General features: G+C 46.8%; 1 protein-coding gene across 1 annotated transcript in view; it reads left to right on the top strand.

Annotated features, from left to right (window-relative positions):
* The window catches only part of LOC135571212 (plexin-A4-like), a gene marked incomplete at its 3' end in the record, with an annotated part of 129,481 nt that overhangs the window by 24,496 nt on the left and 79,102 nt on the right, over window positions 1-25,883 (top strand). Inside the window, exon 2 of the mRNA XM_065016999.1 lies at window positions 14,046-14,168. Coding sequence (XP_064873071.1) covers window positions 14,046-14,168 — 123 coding nt within the window. The remainder of the gene's footprint in view (window positions 1-14,045; window positions 14,169-25,883) is intronic.

The following is a 25,883-nucleotide window of genomic DNA, read 5'->3' as shown; positions in this document are numbered from 1 at the left end:
ATCTACTCCCTTCAGTTGTGGTAACATCTACTCCCTTCAGTTGTGGTAACATCTACTCCCTTCAGTTGTGGTAACATCTACTCCCTTCAGTTGTGGTAACATCTACTCCCTTCAGTTGTGGTATCATCTACTCCCTTCAGTTGTGGTAACATCTACTCCCTTCAGTTGTGGTAACATCTACCCCCTTCAGTTGTGGTATCATCTACCCCCTTCAGTTGTGGTATAATCTAGCCCCTTCAGCTGTGGTATCATCTACCCACTTCAGCTGTGGTATCATCTACCCCCTTCAGCTGTGGTATCATCTACCCAGTTGTGGTATCATCTACCCTTCAGTTGTGGTATCATCTACCCCCTTCAGTTGTGGTATAATCTAGCCCCTTCAGCTGTGGTATCATCTACCCACTTCAGCTGTGGTATCATCTACCCCCTTTCAGCTGGGGTAATATCTACCCCCTTTCAGCTGGGGTAACATCTACCCACTTCAGCTGTGGTATCATCTACCCCCTTTCAGCTGTGGTAACATCTACCCCCTTTCAGCTGTGGTAACATCTACTCCCTTCAGTTGTGATATCATCTACCCCCCTTCAGTTGTGGTATCATCGACCCCCTTCAGCTGTGGTAACATCTACCCCCTTCAGTTGTGGTAACATCTACCCCATAAAGCCATAGATATGTGTTGTTGATTTTGACTTGTTAGGATCAATATTATCATGTATCACTGTTGGGGGCTATACACTGAACTTACAACGATGGACTCCCTGATAGAGCAAAGCATAGTTTGCCCTTGCCAATAGGAAGTCCATTCACCCTTCTCTCCAGTGTCCTCTTGTATAACCCTAAGGAGGTGGAGGCTTCCTTTTGAGAAGTGATACATACTGTGTGTAATGAGGATAGGCTTGTGTGTTCTTTTGAAGAAGGCCTTTTGATTGTTGGGCGTTTGATCGCCGGGGTTTTGTTGTCGCGCGGTAACAGGATAGATGCGATATTGATATCGGAGCCGCTTGGACTCATTCCTCCTTATCTTTGATGTTCATCTCTGCTTTGTCTCGTTACACTGACCCAGTCTACTGTGGAATTATTAGTGACAAAGGGTTGTTTTGGTACCTGTAGCCACTCTATTCTAGCCTGGTTTCTGATCTGCTTGTGCTGTCTTGCCAACCCCTACAGTATGTGTGACAATAGGAGTTGGCAAGGCACAAACAGATGTGAAACCAGGCCAGCTGTAGTCAGGGCACCCCAGGTCAAAGAAAATGACTGAATCTTCTCAGTCACTGTCGTCCCTCCAAGGTTGTAGCCAGATCAGAGCGCGTCGCCCTGCGAGCTGATAAAGTCAGCTTGGGCAGTGAAGCAGTGATGTGTTTAGCAGAGGTGTTCATCTGACATCACATCTCAGAAAGGTTAGGCTGTATATCACTGAAGACTGGTGGGAGGAGCTATGGCTCACGGTAACCCTGAGGTGAACCTGTCTCCTCTCCTCCCACAGAGCTACCTCTATTAACCCCTTCACCCCCAAACCAGGGTCCATATCCCCGCCCTCCCCTGATCACCACACATCACCAACAGACAGGAAGAGCAGCAGGAAGATGGAATTAAAAAGAGTAAAGGTGTTATACACAGTATGTTCTGATGACAGGGTCACACAGCAGAGCAGATAAACCTGTTTAATAAACGCCCGGGCCTGATGGGATCTAGCGGGCCATGGTATGTCAGATAAAGCGACTTACGCCGCCCCGGCAGACAGACCCAGAAGGGCCTCAGATGAAGGAACTTGTTGCCAGGGTTTTTGACAGTTGCTGAGGTTGCTGCGAGTCTGAAAGGAGATGGGCCGGCAGTGGGGAGAGGCAGCTGCAGTGTGTGTTTACCAGGGGCCAGATCGACGTGGATGGAGATCGCTACCTCTCCAGCGTGTGTGTGTTCGTAAGTGTGTGTGTGCATGTGTGTATGTCTGCAGGTTGATGTAGACGCGTGTGTGTCTGTCTGGGGTGTGAATGGATGGTGGCTGCAGGGAGGCTGGTGGCTGTTGAATGGTCATGCTGATGACACGCTGTCTGACATCACACTGCTTTGACTCGACAGTTCATCACCAGGAAGTAGTTCACTGGGGCACATTTATATATATATATATACACACACACACACACAAAAATGTTCCCATATATATATATATATATATATATATATATACACACACACACACACACACACACACACACACACACACACACACATACAAACACACACACACACTCATTTTCCACTTGGTGGGGCTGTAGGGAGCACAGTGCGGGGTCTAGGCCCTGGGCCCAGCAGCTCAGTCACAGGGATCTGCCTCTACACCGGGGGGTTATGGGGGTCACAGCCACTGATTCAGGTAATGACCCCACCACCCTGAGACTTGGACTCCTGCTCTCTATCGGTCTTAATGATGCCAGAGGGGAAAGGGGCTAGGGGTTAGAGAGGCCTAGTCAGGGAAGGTGGTTAGAGAGGCCCTAGTCAGGGGGAAGGGGTTAGAGGCCCTACTCAGGGGAAGAGGGGTTAGAGAGGCCCTAGTCAGGGGGAAAGGGAGTTAGAGACCTAGTCAGGGGGAAGGGGAGAAGAGGCCCTAGTCGGGAAGGGAGTTAGAGGCCCCTAGTCAGGGGGAAGGGAGTTAGAGAGGCCTAGTCAGGGGGAAGGTGCTAGGGGTTAGAGGCTAGTCGGGGGAAGGGGTTAGAGGCCCTAGTCAGAGGGAAGGGGTTGAGAGTCCTAGTCCAGGGAAGGTGCTAGGGGTTGAGGCCCTAGTCAGGGAAGGGGCTGGGGGTTGAGAGGCCCTAGTCAGGGGGAAAGGGGTGGGGGTCTAGTCAGGGGAAGGTGCTAGGGGTTAGAGGCCCTAGTCAGAGGGAAGGGGCTGGGGGGTTGAGAGGCCCTAGTCAGGGGGAAGGTGCTAGGGGGTTAGAGGCCCCTAGTCAGGGGGAAGGGCTAGGGGGTCAGGGAAAGGGGGGTTAGAGGCTAGTCAGGGAGCTAGGGGTTAAGGGCCCTAGTCAGGTGGTTAGAGAGGCCTAGTCAGGGGGAAGGGGGTTAGAGGCCCTAGTCGGGAAAGGTTGAGGCTAGTCAGGGGGAAGGGTTAGAGACCCTACTCAGGGGAAGGGGTTAGAAGGCCCTAGTCAGGGGGGAAGGGGAGTTAGAGAGACCCTAGTCAGGGAAGGAGAAAGAGGCCCTAGTCAGGGGAAGGGAGTTAGAGGCCTAGTCAGGGGAAGGGAGTTAGAGAAGGCCTAGTCCCAAGGGACTTAGGGGGTTAGAGGGCCCTAGTCAGAGGAAGGGGGTTAGAGAGTCCCTAGTCAGGGGAAGGGTTAGCCCTAGGGGGTTAGGGGTTGAGGCCCTAGTCAGGGGAAGGGGGCTAGGGGTTAGAGAGGCCTAGTCAGGGGGAAAGGGGGTTAGAGAGTCCCTAGTCGGGGGAAGGTGCTAGGGGGTTAGGGAGGCCCTAGTCAGGGAAGGGGCTAGGGGTTAGAGAGGCCCCCTAGTCAGGGGGAAGGTGCTAGGGGGTTAGAGAGGCCCTAGTCAGGGGGAAGAGGGGCTAGGGGTTAGAGAGGCCCCAGTCGGGAAGGGTTAGAGAGGCCCTAGTCAGGGGCTAGGGGGTTAGAGGCCCTAGTCAGGGGAAGGGGCTAGGGAGTTAGAGAGGCTCTAGTCAGGGGAAGGGGGTTAGAGAGGCCCTAGTCAGGGGAAGGGCTAGGGTGTTAGAGAGGCCCTAGTCAGGGAAGGGGGTTAGAGGGCCCCAGTCAGGGAAGGGGTTAGAGAGGCCCTAGTCAGGGGAAGGGGCTAGGGGGTTAGAGTGGCTCTAGTCAGGGAAGGGGTTAGAGAGGCCTAGTCAGGGGAAGGGGGGGTTAGAGAGGCCCTAGTCCCTAGTCAGGGGGAAGGGGTTGTGAGGGAAGGGGTTAGGGGGGGAAAGGGGTTAGGGGGTTAGAGAGGCCCTAGTCAGGGGGAAGGGGTTAGAGTGTCCCTAGTCAGGGGAAGTGGCTAGGGGGTTAGAGAGGCCCTAGTCAGGGAAAGGGGTTAGAGAGGCCCTAGTCAGGGGGAAGGGTTAGAGAAGCCCTAGTCAGGAAGGGGTTAGGGGGTTAGAGAGGCCCTAGTCAGGGGAAGGGGGGTTAGAGAGGGCCAGGGGTGAGAGGCCCTAGTCAGGAAGGGGCTAGGGGGTTAGAGAAGGCCCTAGTCAGGGGGAAGGGGTTAGAGAGTCCCTAGTCAGGGGGAAGGTGCTAGGGGGTTAGGGGGAAGGGGCCCCTAGTCAGGGGGAAGAGGCCCTAGTCAGGGAAGGGGCCAGGAGTTAGAGAGGCCCTAGTCAGGGGGAAGGGGTTAGAGAGGCCCCAGGGGGAAGGGGGTTAGGAGGAGTCAGGGGGAAGGGGCTAGGGGTTAGGGAAGGGGGTTAGAGGCTAGTCAGGGGGCCAGGGTTAAAAGGGGGTTAGAGAGGCCCTAGTCAGGGGAAGGGGCTAGGGGGAAGTTAGAGAGGCCCTCAGGTCAGGGGGAAGGGGGTTAGAGGCCCTAGTCGGGGGCTAGGGGGTTAGAGGCCTAGTCAGGGGAAGGGGGTTAGGGCCCTACTCCGGGGGGGGCTAGGGGTTAGAGAGGCCCAGGGGGAAGGAGTTAGGGGTTAGAGAGGCCCTAGTCAGGGGAAGGGGGTTAGAGTGTCCCTAGTCAGGGGAAGGGGGCTAGGGGGTTAGAGGAGGCCCTAGTCGGGGGGAAGGGGGTTAGAGAGGCCCTAGTCAGGGGGAAGGGGGTTAGAGAGGCCCTAGTCAGGGAAGGGGTTAGAGAGTCCCTAGTCAGGGAAGGGGCTAGGGGGTTAGAGAGGGCCTAGTCAGGGGGAAGGGGGTTAGGAGAGCCTAGTCAGGGAAGGGGGTTAGAGGCCCTAGTCAGGGAAGGGGGTTAGAGTCCCTAGTCATGGGGAAAGAGGTTAGGGGCCCTTAGGGAGAAGGGTTAGAGAGGCCCTAGTCAGGGAGAAGGGGTTAGGAGTCCCTAGTCATGGGGAAGGGTTAGGGGTTAGAGCCCTAGTCAGGGAGAAGGGGTTAGAGAGTCCCTAGTCAGGGGAAGGGCTAGGGGTTAGAGAGGCCCTAGTCAGGGGAAGAGTCTGGGTAGAAATGCCTCATTTGGAGAGTAGTAGTATTCTGCCTTGTGTTGTGGCTCCTGGACTCACCGAGATGACGTTCCGGCGCTAATTCTCATAGCACAGTATGATATTATCCAATGCATTTTTATACCTTATATGTACAGTGATTGCTGGGCTAATGTACGAGGTTCAGCCACTCAGAGACACATGCATAAGCATCAGGGAGGAATCTGTAACGGTGCCCTGTTTTTCCCCACACATTTGCTTTAGGTGTAATTTAGGTAGTCAACCCATCAGTATGTGATGGTGAACAGTCAACAGTCAAATAGAAAGATGGAGGACTATTCAACCTCTAACCTCCCTCAGATGTAGAGTGCATATTGAAGTGTGCTTGTGCCGTTGCTGATGGAGCACCGTGTCTCAGCCAGCCTCTGGAAAGTTAATAGGTTTCATTTCCCTCTCCACTTGACCTTTTCTGTTCCTCCCTGCATTAAATATGCATTAGACCTAAAGTCTGTCACTACAGCCTGCTACATCTGCACCTCACCCCCCAAACCTCCTCACCCCACTCACCTCACCTTACCCCTCAACACTCCTCACCCCACTCACCTCACCTTACCCCTCAACCCTCCTCACCCCCCAAACCTCCTCACCCACCAACCCTCCTCACCCCCAAACCTCCTCACCTCACTCACCTCACCCACCAACCCTCCTCACCCCCAAACCTCCTCACCCCCACTCACCTCACCCACCAACCCTCCTCACCCACCAACCTCCTCACCCCACTCACCTCACCTCACCCACCAACCCTCCTCACCCACCAACCCTCCTCACCCCCCAAACCTCCTCACCCCACTCACCTCACCTTACCCCTCAACCCTCCTCACCCCAAACCTCCTCATCCCACTCACCTCACCTTACCCCTCAACCCTCCTGATCCCCCTCACCTCACCTCACCTCACCCTCACCTTAACCCCCAACCCCTAGAGTAGAGTACTGTATAGTACTGTAGAGTAGAGTACTATATAGTACTGTAGAGTAGAGTACTGTAGAGTACTGTAGAACACTGTAGAGTACTGTAGAGTAGAGTACTGTCGCATACCGTACTGTAGAGTACTGAAGAGTAGAGTACTGTAGAACACTGTAGATTAGAATACTGTAGAGTACTGTAGAGTAGAGTACTGTCACCCAGTACTGTAGAGTACTGAAGAGTAGAGTACTGTAGAACACTGTAGATTAGAATACTGTAGAGTACTGTGGAGTAGAGAATCATACTACATTGTGATTGACTTTCTGTTATGAATAGTAGGCTAGCATTAAAGCTATATTTGTCTGTGTGTTTACTAGGGACATGAAAGGGTCATAATCTTGTTGGAAAGGCTGGCAAATCCTCCTCATTCTTCTAATTGAGTCACATTATCAAAGGCTTCAGGAAACAAGAGTGAAGATTAGTTCCATTCAGCCACCAATCTAATCCATTCATGGGGCTCTCTCTAAACGTGTCTCCACCAGCATTTAATAACACTACTGTTTATTCAAGTTGAAATAGGCGTTTGATGTTTAACTGTCTGAGGAGGATATCCGTTTGGATAGATTCAGCTCTCTAGACGCTGCCAGACTTCTAATAGATCTGGGAGTGGTCGTGCGATGTGAACAGGCTGAAGACTATCACAACACTCAGCCTGAACTGTTGTTTCACAAGACCCTATGATGACAATATACGTTAATTAAGCCATAAGGCCCGAGGGGGTGTGGTATATAGCCAATATACCACAACTAAGGGCTGTTCTTATGCCTGGATACAGCCCTTAGTTATGGTATGTTGGCCATATACAACAAACCCCCAAGGTGCCTCATTGCTATTATAAACTAAAAATAAACGTTTTGTCATACCTGTGGTATACGGTCTGATATACCACAGCTGTCAGCCAATCAGCATTCAGGGCACGAACCACCCAGTTTATGAAACCAAAAATCCCACTGATGGTACAGTATACAATCTACTACAATGTTAGAGTACAGACAGTAATGTTGTATAGTATCTTTATAGTATAGTTGACAACTTCTCATTTATATTCCCTAAAACAAAAGTGGTTTTACTGCTATTACTGACACAGTTGGTGTTTTTCAAGGATATATGGTTTGGTAAAAACAGACGTATCAACTGTAGCTTAGCTACGACAACACAGAGAGAAGCTATGGAGAGTCTAGGCCTGCAATCTGCCTCCCTCATACAGAGCGTATTGGCGCTGTTATCTCCCACTAACCTCTGATTAGAGCTCTCCGCTAACCGCCACTACCGCTCACTGGCTACGTCTGAACGGCCGCCAACGCCTGGGCAGTGGCGCAGAGAGAAATGCGAGAAAGAGGGGACGGGTGTAGGGGGAGAGCGAGGGAGGCGAGAGGGAGGGAGAGACTGAATTCAGAGATGAGCGAGTGACCGTCAATACAGAGTCACACAGACCATCATGGATAGCTGTACCATAAAGTCATGGATAGATGTACCCTAAAGTCACCATGGATAGCTGTACCTAAAGTCACCATGGATAGCTGTACCCTAAAGACATCATGGATAGCTGTACCCTAAAGTCACCATGGATAGCTGTACCATAAAGTCACTATGGATAGCTGTACCATAAAGTCATCATGGATAGATGTACCCTAAAGACATCATGGATAGCTGTACGCTAAAGTCCCCATAGATAGCTGTACCATAAAGTCACCATGGATAGCTGTACCCTAAAGTCACCATGGATAGCTGTACCCTAAAGTCATCATGGATAGCTGTACCCTAAAGTCATCATGGATAGCTGTACCATAAAGTCACCATGGATAGCTGTACCCTAAAGTCACCATGGATAGCTGTACCCTAAAGTCATCATGGATAGCTGTACCCTAAAGTCATCATGGATAGCTGTAACATAAAGTCATCATGGATAGCTGTACCCTAAAGTCATCATGGATAGCTGTACCCTAAAGTCATCATGGATAGCTGTAACATAAAGTCACCATAGATAGCTGTACCATAAAGTCACCATGGATAGCTGTACCCTAAAGTCACCATGGATAGCTGTACCATAAAGTCATCATGGATAGATGTACCCTAAAGTCATCATGGATAGCTGTACACTAAAGTCATCATGGATAGCTGTACCATAAAGTCATCATGGATAGCTGTACCATAAAGTCATCATGGATAGCTGTACCCTAAAGTCATCATGGATAGCTGTACCATAAAGTCATCATGGATAGCTGTACCCTAAAGTCATCATGGATAGCTGTACCCTAAAGTCATCATGGATAGCTGTACCCTAAAGTCATCATGGATAGCTGTACCCTAAAGTCATCATGGATAGCTGTACCATAAAGTCATCATGGATAGCTGTACCATAAAGTCATCATGGATAGCTGTACCATAAAGTCATCATGGATAGCTGTACCCTAAAGTCATCATGGATAGATGTACCCTAGTCATCATGGATAGATGTACCCTAAAGTCATCATGGATAGCTGTACACTAAAGTCATCAAAGTCATCATGGATAGATCATGGATACCCTAAAGTCATCATGGATAGCTGTACCCTAAAGTCATCATGGATAGATACCATAAAGTCATCATGGATACCCTAAAAGTCATCATGGATAGCTGTACATAAAGTCATCATGGATAGATGTACCCTAAAGTCATCATGGATAGCTGTACCCTAAAGTCATCATGGATAGCTGTACCCTAAAGTCATCATGGATAGCTGTACCATAAAGTCATCATGGATAGATGTACCCTAAAGTCATCATGGATAGATGTACACTAAAGTCATCATGGATAGCTGTACCATAAAGTCATCATGGATAGCTGTACACTAAAGTCATCATGGATAGATGTACACTAAAGTCATCATGGATAGCTGTACCATAAAGTCATCATGGATAGCTGTACCATAAAGTCATCATGGATAGATGTACACTAAAGTCATCATGGATAGCTGTACACTAAAGTCATCATGGATAGCTGTACCATAAAGTCATCATGGATAGCTGTACCATAAAGTCACCATGGATAGCTGTACCCTAAAGTCATCATGGATAGACCATAAAGTCATCATGGATAGCTGTACCATAAAGTCATCATGGATAGCTGTACCATAAAGTCACCATGGATAGCTGTACCCTAAAGTCATCATGGATAGCTGTACCATAAAGTCATCATGGATAGATGTACCATAAAGTCATCATGGATAGATGTACCATAAAGTCATCATGGATAGCTGTACCATAAAGTCATCATGGATAGCTGTACACTAAAGTCATCATGGATAGCTGTACACTAAAGTCATCATGGATAGCTGTACAAAGTCATCATGGATAGATGTACCAAAAGTCATCATGGATAGATGTACCATAAAGTCATCATGGATAGATGTACCCTAAAGTCATCATGGATAGCTGTACCATAAAGACATCATGGATAGCTGTACCCTAAAGTCATCATGGATAGCTGTACCATAAAGTCATCATGGATAGATGTACCCTCTAAAGTCATCATGGATAGCTGTACAAAGTCATCATGGATAGCTGTACCATAAAGTCATCATGGATAGCTGTACCCTAAAGTCATCATGGATAGCTTACTAAAGTCATCATGGATAGATGTACACTAAAGTCATCATGGATAGCTGTACCATAAAGTCATCATGGATAGATGTACCATAAAGTCATCATGGATAGCTGTACCATAAAGTCATCATGGATAGATGTACCATAAAGTCATCATGGATAGATGTACCATAAAGTCATCATGGATAGCTGTACACTAAAGTCATCATGGATAGATGTACCCCCATCATGGTATAGCTGTACACTAAAGTCATCATGGATAGATGTATCTTTTGTCATCAATAGTGGGCAACAGATCAGATAGTACATGTATGGATAAAGTTAAAGTCACCATGGATAGATGTACCATAAAGTCAGATCATGGATAGCTGTACCATAAAGTCATCATGGATAGCTGTACCATAAAGTCATCATGGATAGCATCTACCCAAAGTCATAGTGGATAGCTGTACACAAAGTCATCATGGATAGATGTACCATAAAGTCATCATGGATAGCTGTACCATAAAAGTCATCATGGATAGATGTACACATAAAGTCATCATGGATAGATGTACCATAAAGTCATCTGGATAGCTGTACCATAAAGTCATCATGGATAGATGTACAAATGGTAAAGTTTTCATTGTGTTATTTAGTCATTACAGTTAAAGCTGTTACCATGCAGGGTAGTCTGTTGCACAGAGGCTGGATGTAATCCAAAAGTCATCACATTTCAATAAAGCAAAAATAGTGTAAAAAGTCATCATGTATAGCTGTACCATAAAGTCAGAGAAATCAGTGTCCAGTCTCAGTATACCCCCCAATCAGATCAGATCTTTTGCAAATGAGTGGCAACAGATCAGAATTGGGCTATCGGGTGAAAAGCCAGGTTAAGTCAAAGAAGTTAAGCCAGATCTGAAGGGTAATCATTAGTAATCATTAGTAATCATTAGTAATCATTCATCTTTCCTCACCCAGTTAGTTTAGCTTCTTATCACAGCTCATTGCAGAAGTTTAAAAGATAAACGTGTAAAGCCTTACCCATGACAGCATTATTCATGGACAGGCCTGATACTTCCCTAGCCATCTGCCCTTAAGTCCAGCCATTGTCCTGTTCGGAGTGCTGTAGGTTATTAGACGTTTTCATTGTGTTATTTAGTCCTATTACAGTTACAGTTACTGTTGCACAAGTACAGAGGCTGGAGGTGGCCACAACACATTTCAATAAGCAAAATGTGAAAAGAAATTGTATTATTTTTACAATTGAATTCAAACCTGCATATGCAGTGAATATTAGGAGGGAGGAGGGAGAGAGGGAGGAAGGGAGGGAGGGGAGCACTTTGAGATCACTCCAGGTATGATTGATCTTCTCTCTTCCCAACGTATTCCTCCATGTTCCACTCTCATTTGTCTCTCTGTGAAAACTCTCCTGTGCTCTTCTAATGGACTGATTTACTTCACTAATGATAATGTATTAATGAGCCCAACCTGTCAGGTGCTCCGAGGTCACTCATCAAATGGCTCACCATATTTATCAGATGCCTAATCATGTCCACATCTTGGTACAACACAAAAACAAACTTGCAGAAAGATACACACTCAACAATGCATGCTCAACACAAGTACTCAGAGAACATACAATAAACATCCTCAATTATCGCTGTCTCTCTCTCTCTCTCTCTCTCTCTCTCTCTCTCTCTGTATCTCACTCTCTCTCTCTCTGTGGCTCTCTCTGTGGCTCTCTCTGTCTCTCTCTCTCTGTCTCTCTCCCTCTCTCTCACTCTCTCTCTCTCCCTCTCTCTGTCTCTCTCTCTCTCTCTCTCTCTCTCTCTCTGTCCCTCACTCCTCTCTCTCCCCCTGTGGCTCTCCTCTGTCTCTCTCTCCCTCCCTCCCTCCCCTCTCTCTCTCCCCTCTCTCCCTCTCCCTCTCTCTCTGTCTCTCTCTCTCTCTGTATCTCACTCTCTCTCTCTCTGTCTCTCTCTGTGGCTCTCTCTCTCTCTCTCTCCCTCCTCTCTCTCCCTCTCTCTCCCTCTCTCTCTCTCCCTCCCTCTGTATCTCCCTCCCTCCCTCCCTCCCTCTCCTCTCTCTCTCTCTCTCTCTCTCTCTCTCTCCTCCTCTCTCTCTCTCTCTCTCTCTCCTCTCCCCCCTCTCTCTCTCTCTCTCTCTCTCTCTCTCTCTCTCTCTTCAGCACATTGACAAATGTTTCCTGTGTTTTCAGGCAGAGTTATGAACATGTCATTGTGAAGACATCAAAGTAGATCTCTGGTCTGTCCTGGCACTGTCAGCGTCTCTACAGGCCCTGCCATTTACAGACGGCCTGCGAGTCCCACAGAGATGATGTCATGAAACGCCCCTCAGGGCATTACGAGCGCCCTTGTTTATGACTCCTAAAAGCAGTGCCCTATTAAATTAAAGTGCACTATCCCACAAGTGTCAAAGGGATCCATGTCAGATTTCACAGACACATGCTACCCCATAGCTTTCAGACCCTAAAATGGCAACCCTGAGAACCCCCTTTATTGATTGTGACTGCACCGCTAGCCAAAGTGCCCTCTGTGGTCGGACCGTACCATTACCGGGTGGTTTCGGGGGGGGAGGATATCACATTATTCCTTCAGGTTCCCTCTAATCACAAACTGAAGGAAAGAAGGAGAAGGAAGAGAGAGAAGTTGTTAGATTTGACACATGTGATGTTTTAGAAAAGGCTTCTGGTAGGTGAGTTAACAGCATGAAATAGAGATTTCTCTCCTGAAGAAGTTCTCTGAGCCACCAGGCCACAGGATTGGTTCCCTCCCCCTACATCGCTCTGCACGGTACCCTTATTTACCTCTCTGTCTCACTCATCTTCTTCTCCCTGCATCATTTGGTGTAACTAACACGCACACGTACGTTCACGCATAGACACACGTAGACATTGGTGGCGAGAACCAACCCGTAGCCAACACACCCACTCCAAACACATCAATACATACAACACCCATACAGGTACAGGCACTCAGGTGTGTGTGTAGGAGTGTATAACTGTATTCTCTCTGGGGTTTTGTGTACTGTGGGGTTTATTAAATCAGCAGTACAATGGGGAACAGGAGGCCTGATGCAGAACACAAAGGGAAGCTCTCTGGATAAATCCTTCTCAGACCTGCTTAGCAGAGGAGCTGAGAAAAAGACTATTGAAAAGCCTCTGAATGATTGTTGCCTTCCCTAAATCTCCTCTCTTCTGTTCTCTCTTCTCTCTCTTCTTTCACTCCGAAGCAGATTACTTCTTCTTCTTCCATTCTGTCTGCCGGCTTCTTTTCTCCACGCTAGGTCGCTTAAAACTTCACAATGCAGACACATCTCATCCCCCCTATGAAAAGCTTCTACTGCGGAAGGTATTACTGTATCTCAGCCGTCACCCAGCCTCCCAGAAGTCCCTTCTATCATTCTCTCTGAGGACTTTGGCTCTCTGTGGGATTTGCTGTTAATTGCTTGAGAACTTTGTTTAAATCAACGAGGATTAAACTGAATAGGTTTTACGGGGATTTAATGGAGGAGGAGGTTAGGGGTTATAGTGGAGCGTCGGGCCGCGGAGTGGTAGGTACAGTACAATGGTCTTTTGGTAGTTGATATAAAGTTTCGTGAGAGTATATCCATACTTTCTTTACTTTCTACTTTACCCAGGTGTCTGTACTCTTTACCCAGGTTTGTCAATGTTCCCAGCCTCTCTGTGTGAAAATCTATGTGACTGTCTCATGGGAGTTAGAGGAGTTCCCTATACCTGCTGCTGAAATAATACAGCCGTTTAGATGTTCTTAGTAATGGTGTGGCTTTGGGAATGTAAACCAGCAGCAGCAGCCCACTGTCAACAGATACTAGTGTGTGGAAACGTGAACTACACAATTCTCCCAGGGACAAAAGCAGAGAGAAAGAGGGATTTAGGTCTGTTTACCAACCCACATAATATAATGGGAATGGATTAGACCACCTGGCCCTGGATTAAGAGGGGGGTAATCCATCCCCGCCCCCCACCTGCACTTGGCACTGCCCATGAATGGCCCTCATTAAGATGGCCTCACAAAGACAGAGCCTGTCCCCCTTCTCCCAACAGAGCAGCTCCACTTCCACAAATAGAGGCAGCCATTGTTTTAGGGTTGTCCAGTCACAGTGAATGGCCAGTATCCGTGGATAAAGCTCTGGTAGAAATATGATGAATGTCTCCGTATTAATATCACCCCAGGTATTTCCACTTCTTTCACACAGGTAACTAACATTCTTCTGGTTTCCCAGGCGCTCAGCAGGTGGGACAAGCCATGTGAACGAGGCTCCAATGGGGTTGACTGAAGGCTGCGACGGGTGTTACGGGGAATAACCTCCCCCCTCTGTTACTTTGTGTTCCCACAGGTGCACCAGGAAGGAGAACTGCGGCGCCTCGGCCGAGCCCCGGAGGTCGCCTGGGACATCAAGCAGTGCGTCCGCCTCAGCGTCCACCCCAGCAACATCTCCGTGTCCCAGTTCAGCGTCACGGTGAGTGGTGACCACTTCGCACGGTCAAAGTGTGTTCTAAACACTGCTTCCTCCTGGGTCCTGTCCACTAGGCACGAAAACAGAAAACCTTTTGAGACGGAAAATGTAATATTGCCATTCTTATTGGACATCTTCAGATAGCGCCTCCTCCGTTTGGAAATGTTTTCTCTCATTTCGTGCCCCACTGAACCTGACCAGTCTAAATGAAAAGAAGTGTCTGGCACAATGACCGATATTATTGCATTTTAGTAGGCTTACAGTTACTATGGCGACCAGAAACCATATCAGTATACAATATACCATCATCTGGTATTGCATCCGATGACTGAATGAGCAGTCACATCGGAAAAATCAGATTAGGAAAAAAACAGGAGACGCCCAACCATTTTAGTGGTCCAATGAACCATGTCATAGTTGAAGGTATTGATGTTGTGCCTCACTAACACGGTTAAGCCTGGGGAATCATCTTTAGCCAATGGCCATAACGTAATTATCCCCTCACATGTCACAGGTCCTTACAGATCTGTCCATCAAGGCCAGGGTTTCCCCTAGCATTACCTCATGCCACCTAACCATCATCTAATCATCTGTATATTGCAGCTGTGTTCTGTCTCTGTCTATCTAGACAACAGGTTATTATCGTTGGCTTCCAGGCTTCCACAGACTTCTGCGTAATGATCAGTGATACTGGGGGTTATATAGACGCTGTGTAGCTGCTGCTCTGGTATTGTTCATGGAATCACTGGGGTGATGCTGTTTTGCTGGCACTAAAAACCTGGCCTCGTCATGAACCACCTGGTCTCGCTTCACTGGAACAGAATGGAAGAGGTATCTACACTCCCTCCACACTCCTCCTTACACCTCTCCCCTCCAGAGTGTCTACTGGTCAGTCTGCTGTCTTAACACCTCTCCCTCCACACTAGAGGTGTCTACTGGTCAGTCTGCTGTCTTAACACCTCTCCCTCCACACTAGAGGTGTCTACTGGTCAGTCTGCTGTCTTAACACCTCTCCCTCCACGCTAGAGGTATCTACTGGTCAGTCTGCTGTCTCAACACCTCTCCCTCCACACTAGAGGTGTCTACTGGTCAGTCTGCTGTCTCAACACCTCTCCCTCCACACTAGAGGTGTCTACTGGTCAGTCTGCTGTCTTAACACCTCTCCCTCCACACTAGAGGTGTCTACTGGTCAGTCTGCTGTCTTAACACCTCTCCCTCCACGCTAGAGTATCTACTGGTCAGTCTGCTGTCTTAACACCTCTCCCTCCACACTAGAGGTGTCTACTGGTCAGTCTGCTGTCTTAACACCTCTCCCTCCAGGCTAGAGGTATCTACTGGTCAGTCTGCTGTCTTAACACCTCTCTCCACGCTAGAGGTGTCTACTGGTCAGTCTGCTGTCTTAACACCTCTCCCTCCACACTAGAGGTATCTACTGGTCAGTCTGCTGTCTTAACACCTCTCCCTCCACGCTAGAGGTATCTACTGGTCAGTCTGCTGTCTTAACACCTCTCCCTCCACGCTAGAGGTATCTACTGGTCAGTCTGCTGTCTTAACACCTCTCCCTCCACGCTAGAAGTATCTACTGGTCAGTCTGCTGTCTTAACACCTCTGCCTCCACGCTAGAGTATCTAGTCTGCTGTCTTAACACCTCTCCCTCCACACTAGAGGTATCTACTGGTCAGTCTGCTGTCTTAACACCTCTCCCTCCACACTAGAGGTATCTACTGGTCAGTCTGCTGTCTTAACACCTCTCCCTCCACGCTAGAGGTGTCTACTGGTTAGTCTGCTGTCTTAACACCTCTCCCTCCACACTAGAGGTGTCTACTGGTCAGTCTGCTGTCTTAACACCTCTCCCTCCACACTAGAGGTATCTTCTGGTCAGTCTGATGTTTTAACACCTCTGCTGTCTAAGGTCACTGTATGACTGTATGAGTCTTGCTGATCTGGGCAGCTCCTTTGAGGGACGCTGTGTGTGCGTGTGTGTGTGCGTGTGTGTGTACTCTCTCCTCTCTCCACCTGTGTTGTGTCGTGTCAGTAAACCCATCAAAGCAGGCCGCAGCCTTTCCCTCTTTCTCCCTGTGTAATCCTGGCACCACCCACCAGGCGCCAATCAGATTACTGTACACAAACACTCCCCAGGACACTAGCCACACCCTCTCTGTAGAATCACACAACCAACGGTTTATGGTGAATAACAAGTGGACTGGTGTTTTTTTGCGGATAGAGGTGACGGCAGAATAATGTCCACCAGGTCTCTTTAGCTATGTTCATGCTTGGAACTAAATTCCATTTTCATGTGCTTGGCTGGATATGTGTGTCCTGTAGGACTAGACTGTAGATCAGTACACCAGTAAATGATTGGCTGAATATGTGTGTCCTGTAGGACTAGACTGTAGATCAGTTAATGCTTGGTGTGTCCTGTAGGACTAGACTGTAGAACAGTTAATGCTTGGTGTGTCCTGTAGGACTAGACTGTAGAACAGTACACCAGTAAATGCTTGGTGTGTCCTGTAGGATTAGACTGTAGAAAAGTACACCAGTTAATGCTTGGTGTGTCCTGTAGGACTAGACTGTAGAACAGGACACCAGTTAATGCTTGGTGTGTCCTGTAGGACTAGACTGTAGAACAGTTAATGCTTGGTGTGTCCTGTAGGACTAGACTGTAGAACAGTTAATGCTTGGTGTGTCCTGTAGGACTAGACTGTAGATCAGTACACCAGTTAATGCTTGGTGTGTCCTGTAGGACTAGACTGTAGATCAGTTAATGCTTGGTGTGTCCTGTAGGACTAGACTGTAGATCAGTTAATGCTTGGTGTGTCCTGCAGGACTAGACTGTGGAACAGTAAATGCTTGGTGTGTCCTGTAGGACTAGACTGTAGAACAGTTAATGCTTGGTGTGTCCTGTAGGACTAGACTGTAGATCAGTTAATGCTTGGTGTGTCCTGTAGGACTAGACTGTAGAACAGTTAATGCTTGGTGTCCTGTAGGACTAGACTGTAGATCAGTTAATGCTTGGTGTGTCCTGTAGGACTAGACTGTAGAACAGTTAATGCTTGGTGTGTCCTGTAGGACTAGACTGTACACCAGTTAATGCTTGGTGTGTCCTGTAGGACTAGACTGTAGATCAGTTAATGCTTGGTGTGTCCTGTAGGACTAGACTGTAGAACAGTACACCAGTTAATGCTTGGTGTGTCCTGTAGGACTAGACTGTAGAACAGGACACCAGTAAATGCTTGGTGTGTCCTGTAGGACTAGACTGTAGAACAGTAAATGCTTGGTGTGTCCTGTAGGACTAGACTGTAGATCAGTACATCAGTTAATGCTTGGTGTGTCCTGTAGGACTAGACTGTAGATCAGTTAATGCTTGGTGTGTGTCCTGTAGGACTAGACTGTAGATCAGTTAATGCTTGGTGTGTCCTGTAGGACTAGACTGTAGAACAGTAAATGCTTGGTGTCCCTGTAGGACTAGACTGTAGAACAGTAAATGCTTGGTGTGTCCTGTAGGACTAGACTGTAGATCAGTACATCAGTTAATGCTTGGTGTGTCCTGTAGGACTAGACTGTAGAACAGGACACCAGTAAATGCTTGGTGTGTCCTGTAGGACTAGACTGTAGAACAGTAAATGCTTGGTGTGTCCTGTAGGACTAGACTGTAGATCAGTACATCAGTTAATGCTTGGTGTGTCCTGTAGGACTAGACTGTAGATCAGTTAATGCTTGGTGTGTCCTGTAGGACTAGACTGTAGATCAGTTAATGATTGGTGTGTCCTGTAGGACTAGACTGTAGAACAGTAAATGCTTGGTGTGTCCTGTAGGACTAGACTGTAGATCAGTACATCAGTTAATGCTTGGTGTGTCCTGTAGGACTAGACTGTAGATCAGTTAATGCTTGGTGTCCTGTAGGACTAGACTGTAGATCAGTTAGTTATGCTTGGTGTCCTGTAGGACTAGACTGTAGATCAGTACATCAGTTAATGATTGGTGTCCTGTAGGACTAGACTGTAGAACAGTACATCAGTTAATGCTTGGTGTGTCCTGTAGGACTAGACTGTAGAACAGGACACCAGTTAATGCTTGGTGTGTCCTGTAGGACTAGACTGTAGAACAGTACATCAGTTAATGCTCGGTGTGTCCTGTAGGACTAGACTGTAGATCAGTAAATGCTTGGTGTGTCCTGTAGGACTAGACTGTAGATCAGTTAATGCTTGGTGTGTCCTGTAGGATTAGACTGTAGAAAAGTACACCAGTTAATGCTTGGTGTGTCCTGTAGGACTAGACTGTAGAACAGAACAGTTAATGCTAATGGTGTGTCCTGTAGACACCAGTTAATGCTTGGTGTGTCCTGTAGGACTAGACTGTAGAACAGTTAATGCTTGGTGTGTCCTGTAGGACTAGACTGTAGATCAGTACACCAGTTAATGCTTGGTGTGTCCTGTAGGACTAGACTGTAGAACAGTAAATGCTTGGTGTGTCCTGTAGGACTAGACTGTAGATCAGTTAATGCTTGCTGTGTCCTGTAGGACTAGACTGTAGATCAGTTAATGCTTGGTGTGTCCTGCAGGACTAGACTGTGGAACAGTAAATGCTTGGTGTGTCCTGTAGGACTAGACTGTAGAACAGTTAATGCTTGGTGTGTCCTGTAGGACTAGACTGTAGATCAGTTAATGCTTGGTGTGTCCTGTAGGACTAGACTGTAGAACAGTTAATGCTTGGTGTGTCCTGTAGGACTAGACTGTAGACCAGTTAATGCTTGGTGTGTCCTGTAGGACTAGACTGTAGATCAGTTAATGCTTGGTGTGTCCTGTAGGACTAGACTGTAGAACAGTTAATGCTTGGTGTGTCCTGTAGGACTAGACTGTACACCAGTTAATGCTTGGTGTGTCCTGTAGGACTAGACTGTAGATCAGTTAATGCTCGGTGTCCTGTAGGACTAGACTGTAGAACAGTACACCAGTTAATGCAGTTAATGCTTGGTGTGTCCTGTAGGACTAGACTGTAGAACAGTACACCAGTAAATGCTTGGTGTGTCCTGTAGGACTAGACTGTAGAACAGTAAATGCTTGGTGTGTCCTGTAGGACTAGACTGTAGAACAGTTAATGCTTGGTGTGTCCTGTAGGACTAGACTGTAGAACAGTTAATGCTTGGTGTGTCCTGTAGGACTAGACTGTAGACACAGTTAATGCTTGGTGTGTCCTGTAGGACTAGACTGTAGAACAGTTAATGCTTGGTGTGTCCTGTAGGACTAGACTGTAGACACAGTTAATGCTTGGTGTGTCCTGTAGGACTAGACTGTAGAACAGTTAATGCTTGGTGTGTCCTGTAGGACTAGACTGTAGTACATCAGTTAATGCTTGGTGTGTCCTGTAGGACTAGACTGTAGAACAGAACAGTAATGCTTGGTGTGTCCTGTAGGACTAGACTGTAGAACAGTACATCAATGCTTGGTGTGTCCTGTAGGACTAGACTGTAGATCAGTTAATGCTTGGTGTCCTGTAGGACTAGACTGTAGATCAGTTAATGATGCTTGGTGTGTCCTGTAGGACTAGACTGTAGAACAGTTAATGCTTGGTGTGTCCTGTAGGACTAGACTGTAGAACAGTTAATGCTTGGTGTGTCCTGTAGTACTAGACTGTAGATCAGTAAATGCTTGGTGTGTCCTGTAGGACTAGACTGTAGATCAGTTAATGCTTGGTGTGTCCTGTAGGACTAGACTGTAGATCAGTTAATGCTTGGTGTGTCCTGTAGGATTAGACTGTAGAAAGTACACCAGTTAATGCTTGGTGTCCTGTAGGACTAGACTGTAGAACAGGACACCAGTTAATGCTTGGTGTGTCCTGTAGGACTAGACTGTAGATCAGTTAATGCTTGGTGATGTCCTGTAGGACTAGACTGTAGATCAGTTAATGATTGGTGTGTCCTGTAGGACTAGACTGTAGAACAGGACACCAGTAAATGCTTGGTGTGTCCTGTAGGACTAGACTGTAGAACAGTACACCAGTTAATGCTTGGTGTGTCCTGTAGGACTAGACTGTAGATCAGTTAATGCTTGGTATGTCCTGTAGGACTAGACTGTAGATCAGTTAATGCTTGGTGTGTCCTGTAGGACTAGACTGTAGAACAGGACACCAGTTAATGCTTGGTGTGTCCTGTAGGACTAGACTGTAGAACAGTACAGTTAATGCTTGGTGTCCTGTAGGACTAGACTGTAGAACAGGACAATGCAGTTGCGTGTCCTGTAGGACTAGACTGTAGATACAGTTAATGCTTGGTGTCCTGTAGACTAGACTGTAGAACAGACACCAGTAATGCTTGGTGTGTCCTGTAGGACTAGACTGTAGATCAGTTAATGCTTGGTGTGTCCTGTAGGACTAGACTGTAGAACAGTAATGCTTGGTGTGTCCTGTGGACTAGACTGTAGATCAGTTAATGCTTGGTGTCCTGTAGGACTAGACTGTAGACAGGACACCAGTTAATGCTTGGTGTGTCCTGTAGGACTAGACTGTAGAACAGTACACCAGTTAATGCTTGGTGTGTTCTGTAGACTAGACTGTAGAACAGTTTAATGCTTGGTGTGTCCTGTAGGACTAGACTGTAGATCAGTTAATGCTTGGTGTGTCCTGTAGGACTAGACTGTAGAACAGTTAATGCTTGGTGTGTCCTGTAGATTAGACTGTAGATCACCAGTTAATGCTTGGTGTCCTGTAGGACTAGACTGTAGAACAGGACACAGTTAATGCTTGGTGTGTCCTGTAGGACTAGACTGTAGAACAATTAATGCTTGGTGTGTCCTGTAGGACTAGACTGTAGAACAGTTAATGCTTGGTGTGTCCTGTAGACTAGACTGTAGATCAGTACACCAGTTAATGCTTGGTGTGTCCTGTAGACTAGACTGTAGAACAGTAAATGCTTGGTGTGTCCTGTAGGACTAGACTGTAGATCAGTTAATGCTTGCTGTGTCCTGTAGGACTAGACTGTAGATCAGTTAATGCTTGGTGTGTCCTGTAGGACTAGACTGTAGAACAGTTAATGCTTGGTGTGTCCTGTAGGACTAGACTGTAGAACAGTTAATGCTTGGTGTGTCCTGTAGGACTAGACTGTAGATCAGTTAATGCTTGGTGTGTCCTGTAGGACTAGACTGTAGAACAGTACACCAGTTAATGCTTGGTGTGTCCTGTAGGACTAGACTGTAGAACAGGACACCAGTAAATGCTTGGTGTGTCCTGTAGGACTAGACTGTAGAACAGTAAATGCTTGGTGTGTCCTGTAGGACTAGACTGTAGATCAGTACATCAGTTAATGCTTGGTGTGTCCTGTAGGACTAGACTGTAGATCAGTTCATGCTTGGTGTGTCCTGTAGGACTAGACTGCAGTAGATCAGTTAATGCTTGGTGTGTCCTGTAGGACTAGACTGTAGAACAGTTAATGCTTGGTGTGTCCTGTAGGACTAGACTGTAGAAAAGTACACCAGTTAATGCTTGGTGTCCTGTAGACTAGACTGTAGAACAGGACACCAGTTAATGCTTGGTGTGTCCTGTAGGACTAGACTGTAGAACAGTTAATGCTTGGTGTGTCCTGTAGGACTAGACTGTAGAACAGTTAATGCTTGGTGTCCTGTAGGACTAGACTGTAGATCAGTACACCAGTTAATGCTTGGTGTGTCCTGTAGGACTAGACTGTAGATCAGTTAATGCTTGGTGTCCTGTAGGACTAGACTGTAGATACATCAGTTAATGCTTGGTGTGTCCTGTAGGACTAGACTGTAGAACAGTTAATGCTTGGTGTGTCCTGTAGGACTAGACTGTAGAACAGTACAGTTAATGCTTGGTGTGTCCTGTAGGACTAGACTGTAGATCAGTTAATGCTTGGTGTGTCCTGTAGGACTAGACTGTAGACTAGTTAATGCTTGGTGTGTCCTGTAGGACTAGACTGTAGACCAGTTAATGCTTGGTGTGTCCTGTAGGACTAGACTGTAGAACAGTACACCAGTTAATGCTTGGTGTGTCCTGTAGGACTAGACTGTAGAACAGGACACCAGTTAATGCTTGGTGTGTCCTGTAGACTAGACTGTAGATCAGTTAATGCTTGGTGTGTCCTGTGAGACTAGACTGTAGACCAGTTAATCAGCTTGGTGTGTCCTGTAGGACTAGACTGTCAGTTAATGCTTGTGTCCTGGACTAGGACCAGAACAGAACCAGTTAATGCTTGGTGTGTCCTGTAGACTAGACTGTAGATCAGTTAATGCTTGGTGTGTCCTGTGGACTAGACTGTAGAACAGGACACCAGTTAATGCTTGGTGTGTCCTGTAGACTAGACTGTAGAACAGGACACCAGTTAATGCTTGGTGTGTCCTGTAGACTAGACTGTAGAACAGTACACCAGTTAATGATTGGTGTGTCCTGGAGGACTAGACTGTAGAACAGTTAATGCTTGGTGTGTCCTGTAGGACTAGACTGTAGAACAGTTAATGCTTGGTGTGTCCTGTGACTAGACTGTAGATCAGTTAATGCTTGGTGTGTCCTGTAGACTAGACTGTAGAACCACACCAGTTAATGCTTGGTGTGTCCTGTAGGACTAGACTGTAGAACAGTACACCAGTAATGCTTGGTGTGTCCTGTAGGATTAGACTGTAGAACAGTCACCAGTTAATGCTTGGTGTGTCCTGTAGGACTAGACTGTAGAACAGTTAATGCTTGGTGTGTCCTGTAGGACTAGACTGTAGAACAGTTAATGCTTGGTGTCCTGTAGGACTAGACTGTAGAACAGTAAATGCTTGGTGTCCTGTAGGACTAGACTGTAGATCAGTACACCAGTTAATGCTTGTGTGTCCTGTAGACTAGACTGTAGAACAGTTAATGCTTGGTGTGTCCTGTAGGACTAGACTGTAGATCAGTTAATGCTTGCTGTGTCCTGTAGACTAGACTGTAGAACACTCACCAGTTAATGCTTGGTGTGTCCTGTAGACTAGACTGTAGAACAGTTAATGCTTGGTGTGTCCTGTAGGACTAGACTGTAGAACAGTTAATGCTTGGTGTGTCCTGTGACTAGACTGTAGACCACCAGTTAATGCTTGGTGTCCTGGGTAGGACTAGACTGTAGACCAGTTAATGCTTGGTGTGTCCTGTAGACTAGACTGTAGAACAGGACACCAGTTAATGCTTGGTGTGTTCTGTAGGACTAGACTGTAGAACAGTACACCAGTTAATGCTTGGTGTGTCCTGTAGGACTAGACTGTAGATCAGTTAATGCTTGGTGTGTCCTGTAGGACTAGACTGTAGATCATCAGTTAATGCTTGGTGTGTCCTGTAGGACTAGACTGTAGATCAGTTAATGCTTGGTGTGTCCTGTAGGACTAGACTGTAGAACAGGACACCAGTTAATGCTTGGTGTGTCCTGTAGGACTAGACTGTAGATCAGTTAATGCTTGGTGTGTCCTGTAGGACTAGACTGTAGAACAGGACACCAGTTAATGCTTGGTGTGTCCTGTAGACTAGACTGTAGAACAGGACACCAGTTAATGCTTGGTGTGTCCTGTAAGACTAGACTGTAGAACAGTAAATGATTGGTGTGTCCTGTAGGACTAGACTGTAGAACAGTTAATGCTTGGTGTGTCCTGCAGGACTAGACTGTGAACAGTTAATGCTTGGTGTGTCCTGTAGGACTAGACTGTAGAACAGTTAATGCTTGGTGTGTCCTGTAGGACTAGACTGTAGATCAGTTAATGCTTGGTGTGTCCTGTAGGACTAGACTGTACAGACCAGTTAATGCTTGCTGTGTCCTGTAGACTGTAGACTGTAGACCAGTTAATGCTTGGTGTGTCCTGTAGGACTAGACTGTAGATCAGTACACCAGTTAATGCTTGGTGTGTCCTGTAGGACTAGACTGTAGATCAGTTAATGCTTGGTGTGTCCTGTAGGACTAGACTGTAGAACAGTACACCAGTTAATGCTTGGTGTGTCCTGTAGGACTAGACTGTAGAACAGTTAATGCTTGGTGTGTCCTGTAGGACTAGACTGTAGAACAGCACCAGTTAATGCTTGGTGTGTCCTGTAGGTGACTAGACTGTAGAACAGTACACCAGTTAATGCTTGGTGTGTCCTGTAGACTAGACTGTAGAACAGTACACCAGTTAATGCTTGGTGTGTCCTGTAGGACTAGACTGTAGAACAGTACACCAGTTAATGCTTGGTGTGTCCTGTAGGACTAGACTGTAGAACAGTACACCAGTAAATGCTTGGTGTGTCCTGTAGGACTAGACTGTAGATCAGTTTAATGCTTGGTGTCCTGTAGGACTAGATGTAGAACAGTTAATGCTTGGTGTGTCCTGTAGACTAGACTGTAGAACAGTACACCAGTTAATGCTTGGTGTCCTGTAGGACTAGACTGTAGACCAGTTAATGCTTGGTGTGTCCTGTAGGACTAGACTGTAGAACAGTTAATGCTTGGTGTGTCCTGTGGACTAGACTGTAGAACAGTACACCAGTTAATGCTTGGTGTCCTGTAGGACTAGACTGTAGACCAGTTAATGCTTGGTGTGTCCTGTAGACTAGACTGTAGAACAGTTAATGCTTGGTGTGTCCTGTAGACTAGACCAGACCAGTTAATGCTTGGTGTCCTGTAGGACCAGACTGTAGAACAGTTAATGCTTGGTGTGTCCTGTAGGACTAGATTGTAGAACAGTACACCAGTTAATGCTTGGTGTCCTGTAGGACTAGACTGTAGACCAGTTAATGCTTGGTGTGTCCTGTGGGACTAGACTGTAGAACAGTTAATGCTTGGTGTGTCCTGTAGGACTAGACTGTAGACCAGTTAATGCTTGGTGTGTCCTGTAGGACTAGACTGTAGAACAGTTAATGCTTGGTGTGTCCTGTAGGACTAGACTGTAGACCAGTTAATGCTTGGTGTGTCCTGTAGACTAGACTGTAGACCAGTTAATGCTTGGTGTGTCCTGTAGGACTAGACTGTAGATCAGTTAATGCTTGGTGTGTCCTGTAGGACTAGACTGTAGATCAGTTAATGCTTGGTGTGTCCTGTGACTAGACTGACCAGTTAATGCTTGGTGTGTCCTGTAGGACTAGACTGTAGATCAGTTAATGCTTGGTGTGTCCTGTAGGACTAGACTGTAGACCAGTTAATGCTTGGTGTGTCCTGTAGGACTAGACTGTAGGCCAGTTAATGCTTGGTGTGTCCTGTAGGACTAGACTGTAGATCAGTACACCAGTTAATGCTTGGTGTGTCCTGTAGGACTAGACTGTAGATCAGTTAATGCTTGGTGTGTCCTGTAGACTAGACTGTAGATCAGTTAATGCTTGGTGTGTCCTGTAGGACTAGACTGTAGATCAGTTAATGCTTGGTGTGTCCTGTAGGACTAGACTGTAGAACAGGACACCAGTTAATGCAACACACTGCATCCACCTGTCCATCTATGACAGTTGGTATTCATGCTTTTTCAGCTGGGACCCCATTTTATCCGTTGGAATTTCTGGGGACCCCATTATTTTTGTGATAATTTGTCATGACCCCACCCACAAAATAATGACACAACCTTCAATTAGATTTTTACACCCACAAGTAATTATCATTACATTTTCATGTCTTTACAAATAAACAACCAATAAATACATTCCCAGTCAATCAAATTGAATTTTTCAAATGATCTCAATAATCTGTGAACAGTTAATTTTAGACCCCCCACACCCAAAAATATATTTTTATTTTGA

The sequence above is a fragment of the Oncorhynchus nerka genome, unplaced genomic scaffold (assembly GCF_034236695.1).
Source record: "Oncorhynchus nerka isolate Pitt River unplaced genomic scaffold, Oner_Uvic_2.0 unplaced_scaffold_690, whole genome shotgun sequence".
In the NCBI taxonomy this organism is placed as follows: domain Eukaryota; kingdom Metazoa; phylum Chordata; class Actinopteri; order Salmoniformes; family Salmonidae; genus Oncorhynchus; species Oncorhynchus nerka.
This window is presented reverse-complemented; position numbering and strand designations above follow the sequence as displayed.